Here is a 6,363-nt window from a genome sequence, read left to right as displayed (position 1 = left end):
AAATCTGGAAGGCCGACTAGGAACCGGCGGATTCCGGCCCGACCGGCTGGTTTGGGGGAGTGGTCCGGGCCGGGTCCGGATCATATTAGGAGTGGCCTGAAACTACCGGGTTCACCGAGTCAACCTGTCTCATCGGCCCAGTACTGTTGGTTAGGCCGGTTTTGGGTTAGCCTTTGGCCGACCCAAATCCGCCAGGTCAGGTCTAATGGGTCCGGTTAACTGGTCCGCACACCCATCTACCCGACAGTGAAGAAATTATTTTAAAAAAAATTGTAAGATTTCAATTTACATTTTTTTGTTAAAGTCAAATCACTTGTGTGAAAAGAACATGACAGAACTTTTGACCCAATTACAAAGCCAGTTTACATTTAAAAAAAAACACATAAACAAAGTTCACTTTTTAAAAACCTTTCCTAAATAAATAAACAAAATAAAATAAAAATATCTTAACTTTTTTGGATTTCCCTATAAAAAAAAATTACAATAAATAATAATAATAATTATTATTATAATTTAAAAAGAAGAAAAGTTTACTTCCCGGTTTGGCCCAGGTCTCTGATTTCTCACTTGTTGGTCACACACTTGACGTCAATGGGGGTGAGCAACAACATCGTCGCAGTGGTGAACTTCATCGCGATGCTGTGCTCGATTCCGATCATCGGCGCCGGGATCTGGCTAGCCTCCAAGCAAGACAACGCCTGCGTCCACCTCTTCCGATGGCCCGTCATCATCATCGGCGTTCTCCTCCTCCTCGTCTCCCTCTTCGGCTTCGTCGGCGCCGTTTGGGACCGCCCTTGTCTCCTCGCCACTCACCTTTTCTGTATGGCCGCTCTTGTTCTCCTTCTCCTCACCCTCCTCGTCTTCGCCTTCGTCGTCACTCGCCCTGATGGTTCCTACCCGGCCCCTGCCCGCGCCTACAGTGAGTACCGCCTTGAGGGTTACTCCGGCTGGCTCAAGACCTACATCCTTGACCACTGGCCTCAGATCCGCGCTTGTCTTAGCGCCAACGACGTTTGTGGGAAGCTCGCCAGGAGGGATGCCTTCTTCACCGCCGATCAGTTCTTCCGGTCCGGTGATCTCTCGCCCATTCAGGCAAGCTTCTCCCTTTTTGGTTTTACCCTTCGATTTCTATTTATTTTCAGTAATGCCACTCTTGGGGCCTTGCTTGTGGCTGGATATTTTTTTTTTTGGGGATTGTTTATCTAGTACAAGAGTTTATGGTAGAGAATTTATTGCATAAAGAATAGGATTATATTTTTTAAAAAAAAATTTAGAAATTTAAAGAAAAAATGAATTATTGGATGAATGGTTGATCTTTGAATTTGCATTAGAGATTATTCTATTTATTATATGTTGAGCATTATTGATGTGCTTTTAATTAAGATTATTGTCAAGGATACTGAGTAAATTTCTCAGTTTTTCAAACTGTCATAAATTAATTTATTTTTATTTTTATTTTACTATAATTGAGTAATTGTCATGCATTGCTTAAATTCATGTTCTGTGGAATGGAATTTTATAGTTTTGATATTTTTTTTTTCACTATAAAGTATGGTAAATAATATGTTGAAGGTCTACCATTGATGGTTGTTTAACATTGGTTTAAGTTAGAACAGCAAACCAAACTGCTTATTATTGTGTTTTCAAGTCTGTTATATCTCTAACTGCATTACAATTTGTTCTCCAAAGTTGTCTTCTAAATGTTCTCATATCTATTCAAGAACTTAACCACATTGTTTGATCTTTGTTTGGTATGCAGTCTGGATGCTGCAAGCCACCAACTTTATGTGGTTACAACTATGTAAACCCTACACTGTGGATAAACCCCACAAATCCAATGGCAGACCCAGATTGCTATACATGGAACACTGATCAGTCCCTGCTTTGCTATGGTTGCAACTCTTGCAAGGCCGGGATACTCGGTAGTCTCCGCCATGAATGGCGAAAGGCGAACATTGCCCTCATTGTCGCCACCGTTGCCCTAATCTGGGTCTATATCATCGGCTGCAGTGCTTTCAAGAATGCTCAGACGGAGGAGCTTTTCCGTCGATATAAACGGGGCTGGGTATAAGGTATAATTTTTAATATTAATCTTTACTTGTTTATTATCTCTATATATATATATAAATGTGCCAATAAGATGTTCTTGTACCATATTTATGTAACAATTGTTTTGCTAGTGTTTTAGTTATAACATGTATGTGAAGTTTGCTTTCTTGTCACATTAGTTGTTGTTGTTGTTGTTGAAGAGTGGATGCTGGAATTTGGTTCTCTTTAGAGATGCTGTTTTTCAGTGTTTTAGTTGTGCTTTCTTTTCTTAAGCATGGAAGAGAATCTTATCTGTTTTGCTTTTGAGGTGTTTGGATGCTGAATTAGCTGGTGCTAATGCAATCATGTTGGAACTGTTAGACTGGCTTAAGCAAACTGCTAGAGCTGGGGCCGGAAAAATAATCCGGCATGCCAACGATCTCTTAATCTATTATTATTAGATTTTATGTCTACAGTGTTCTTGTTTTGTCAAGAAAGTGAATTCAGATTTCATCCCGGACAAATACTTATATCTCAGCTCACATAAGATGATGAAAGTATCACACAAGATAAAGGTATTAATGTACGAAATATTTATACTTTGTGCATGATAAAAAAATAAAATAAAATAAAATAATTTTACATCTGAAAGATTTGCACACTTATATATGTCCTCTATCTTAGCCTTTCAAATAAATTTTATGGATTGATGCTAAGTTGTGTTTTCTATATGGTGCATACTTGAGTTTCCTTATCTCTTATACGGACACTTGCATTCCAATAAGAATTGACAAGGATTCTGTATTAGATTTTTATATATGCATGATTAGTAAGATATTACAAATAAGCCAAACTATGTAAACATTTAAACTAGGAAAATATTATTCTCAATGTTTTAATGTGTTTTTCAGGTTTTTTTTTTTAATTGTCATTATTTTGGTGTCTGAGATTTCTATTGCTTGACTTATGTTAATTTGCTTTTATATAATTTTTTTCTCTCTCAAAAATTATCCACGCAAAATTTCAAGGGATTTGGTAAAAAATAAAATAAAAACAAAAATAAAAACAAAAAAAAACAAAAGAACTGTAAAATTATAAATAAAAAAAAATCAGTTTGTGTTATTTTTATTTATTTTTTATAATTATCTGAAAATTTAACAAATTAATCTGATGATTAATAAATACGTACGACATCAAGTTATTTTTTTAAAAAAGTACAAGGCAAGATTATGACATGTTAATACATTCAATGTGCTAATAATGTAGTTCATGATAGCATCTAAATAAATTTATTAAGTGGATGAGGTTACAACTTATCCATGTCAAAATCATTTAAAAACCTGACAATGACTCCCAAACCCAGAATTTTCCTTATGAAATAATTTGAATAAATAATTATTCCAAATCCCTCCAAATAATATCTCCCATAATAAATTTTTTAATAAAATAAATAAATCATGAATTTATTAAAAGAAGTCAAACAAAAACAAACAAACATAAATAAATTTAAAATAATAACATAAAAAAAACAAATAAAACAGAAAACTAAGAAAACATCACCAGAATGAACCACCCCTAAATCAAACATAAAAATAGATAGAACAACGCAAGACTATTAAGACGATGAGGTCCATCTATAGGCAACAGAGATCCCATAATAACTTAATAAATGCTTTATTACAAAATTTAATTAATATTTATTTTAATTAGAGTAAAAAATTCTCCATTGCTGTTAATCACTCTTGGAATAAGCCTTTCAAAAAAAAAAAAACTTCGAGGGGCAAAACAGTCTTTTCATAAGCTTATTTACATGTTTTATTACACCAAACGTAAATAATTCAAATATTAAAGGATCTTTTTGTATATTTGCAAGGATTAGGGTTTATGTTTGAACATTTTGCCCCTGATGAGAAAGCTCTGGTTTTGCGAGTGAGAGAGAGATTGGGATTGGGAGAGAAATGGAGGCGGTGAGAAGCATGGCGACGAGCGTGATTGGGAACAAGGATAGGGTTGTGAGCTTGTTCTTGGTGGGTGCTTTCGCAGTGCTAGGGTTCCGATCGGCGGCGCAGCAGCGCCAGATTGAGACCTTGGAGGATGAGAAGGAGTCACTGAGGAGTGGGAACAAGGCCATGTCCACGACCATGTGGGAGTGGCGCCAGAGCCTCTTTGCCCTCGCTGAGTCGGACCCTTTGTCCTTCCCTATTCCCCTCGCCCGCCTCCGATCCATCTACTCTGAGGAAGACCGCCGCCAAGCCTTCTCCAGCCCTCCGTCTGATATTGATTCTGGTAAACCCTAGTTTTTTTTATTTTAAATTTGATTTTGAGTTCTTTACAAAAATTCATTTTTTTTTTTAATTCTTAATGTTAAAAATCCAGTCTTTAGCTCCTGCGATTATCATCGTTTGGTTATTTGTTTTCTGATGAAAAGAGGAGGTGGCATAGACTTGAAAGTGACCATCTTTGATGTAGGAGATCACTCACATTCTCCCTTTGAGATGCATTATGATATTGTTCGTATTCAGTGGTTGCCTCATTGCAGCTTTTAATTATTGTGTGATTGTTGCATAATAGTTTGTAAATTGTGCAAAGATTGTGTGGCATGGACTTGAAAGTTGCCATCTTTGATTTAAGAGAGCACATTCACCTTTGAAGATGCATTATTCACTGAATCTTTTAGTGATAATGAATTGTTGCATGATAGGTTGTAAATATGCATGCAAAAGATTGTGTGGCATTGATTTGAAAGTTGTTATATTTGATGTTGGAGATCATATTCGCTTCTGAATATTGCATTACTTTGCAACTTTTGCTGTTAGTGGACTGTTACTTGAAAGGTTCAGAGTATGCAAAAATTTATGTGGCATGGACTTGGAAGTTGTCATCTTTGATGTAGGAGATCACATTTATCTTTAGAGATACATTACTATGTTGCTTGTATCTGGTTTGTTTCATTGCAATTTTTAAGGATAGTGGTTTTTCCATTTTATTCTCTCTGACTTGTTTGATCAGAGGCATAAACATATGTGGGTGTGCATTTTCACGATGCTGCTATATTATGTTGTCAATAACCATATTAAATTCTTGGAAGACATGTTACTTGGATTTGCACTGGTCTTTAGTATGCATATTATTGTTTTAAAAATATATCAACAACTTACCAGTAATACTTAAAATTTTCCCTTAAACCTTAGAGATAAGATGTTCGGTTTTTCCTTTGAAGCAGTAGAATAGCCAAAAGTGCTCATGTGGATGTGCCTGAGATTGTATTAAGCATTGGCTTTCCTTTATAAATGTAGTGTGGCACAGGGTGATATAAAAATCACGCCTAGATGTTTCATTATAACTCCCTTCATGCAAGTCATTGTTATCATTACTTGCAAGAGCATTTGTATATTAGATCACCTTACAGTTAGAACAATCCCAGAGTTACCGGCTATGTTTTTTCTTGAATCTTCATTGAATGTGGATACATAATCTTTTTGTCTCTCTTAATATAAGGATCAAGCATGCAATTTCTTTCTATCAGTCTTATATACACATATACACGCATATTCCAGTTCATGAATCTTGTTTTCCTTGTGTACTACTTGCAGGTACAGGAGAAGTCACAGCACAAAGTTCAGTTAGACTTGAATGATTCGAACATGCAACTTTTGTTTCTATCATGTTCTAAGATCTATGAGAAGGATTTTTTTGAATTTAATTGAATTAAGAGATTTGACAAGTTTACCATATGTTCAGAATATCAACCAGACCTTTCATGGTAGTTGGTTTATACTGGTAATACAGTTAGTTGTCCACCCAAATAGCTTGGTGATGTTGAAACATGGTTATATCAAACTGTAGATAGACATTATGTCAAAGAGATAAGTTCTTTAATGGATGAGTATCTTGCTTTCTTCTCCCAAAATAATGAATATCATCTGTTTTTTTTCATTTACTCCATGAATTATAAATGATGTTTGGAATATAATGTTAAGAGTTGATGAGGTATATATATATATACATACAAGATATCATGCTGCAAACTGACTTAAAGCTAAGAATGATAGTTATGTAATACCTCTTTTGCCCTCCTTGATTTGTTGCTTAAAATCTTTACCAAGGTGTCCTGCTGTCCCTCTTTCTAAATTAACTTTTTTCTATAATCATCTTTATAAAATTATATACAACAGACAGGGATAGAGATAAGTAAAAGTTTAAATGACCAACATGGGCAAATTGACCAAAGCTACCCACCTTTTTATTATGTCCAAGAATAGCACAAATGTTAAGCTAAATACATAATTACAGCACACAAGTCATCTGCCTCCTTTTGGTAGTTACCATACTAGA

At 35.3% G+C, this 6,363-nt stretch overlaps 2 protein-coding genes across 2 annotated transcripts; both read left to right on the top strand.

Annotated features, from left to right (window-relative positions):
• Nucleotides 1-537: 537 nt before the first annotated feature.
• On the top strand, nucleotides 538-2,346 carry LOC120280098 (tetraspanin-2). The gene is made up of 2 exons (XM_039286829.1): nucleotides 538-1,092; nucleotides 1,760-2,346. Exons 1-2 carry the CDS (start codon nucleotides 592-594, stop codon nucleotides 2,069-2,071), a joined length of 813 nt encoding a protein of 270 aa, XP_039142763.1. The 5' UTR covers nucleotides 538-591; the 3' UTR covers nucleotides 2,072-2,346.
• Nucleotides 2,347-3,911: 1,565 nt separating this feature from the next.
• Nucleotides 3,912-5,907, top strand: LOC120280203. The gene is made up of 2 exons (XM_039286972.1): nucleotides 3,912-4,314; nucleotides 5,622-5,907. The coding sequence occupies exons 1-2, from the start codon at nucleotides 3,987-3,989 to the stop codon at nucleotides 5,663-5,665; spliced, it is 372 nt and encodes a 123-aa protein (XP_039142906.1). The 5' UTR covers nucleotides 3,912-3,986; the 3' UTR covers nucleotides 5,666-5,907.
• The last annotated feature ends 456 nt before the right edge of the window (nucleotides 5,908-6,363 follow it).

This window comes from Dioscorea cayenensis, chromosome 17, assembly GCF_009730915.1.
Source record: "Dioscorea cayenensis subsp. rotundata cultivar TDr96_F1 chromosome 17, TDr96_F1_v2_PseudoChromosome.rev07_lg8_w22 25.fasta, whole genome shotgun sequence".
NCBI lineage: Eukaryota > Viridiplantae > Streptophyta > Magnoliopsida > Dioscoreales > Dioscoreaceae > Dioscorea > Dioscorea cayenensis.
This window is presented reverse-complemented; position numbering and strand designations above follow the sequence as displayed.

Coding starts and splice junctions, on each gene's coding strand:
- LOC120280098 (XM_039286829.1), top strand. CDS start 592: ATGGGGGTGAGCAACAACATCGTCGCAGTGGTGAACTTCATCGCGATG. Junction 1,093..1,759: donor GTGATCTCTCGCCCATTCAG/GCAAGCTTCTCC, acceptor TTTGGTATGCAG/TCTGGATGCTGCAAGCCACC.
- LOC120280203 (XM_039286972.1), top strand. CDS start 3,987: ATGGAGGCGGTGAGAAGCATGGCGACGAGCGTGATTGGGAACAAGGAT. Junction 4,315..5,621: donor TCCGTCTGATATTGATTCTG/GTAAACCCTAGT, acceptor TACTACTTGCAG/GTACAGGAGAAGTCACAGCA.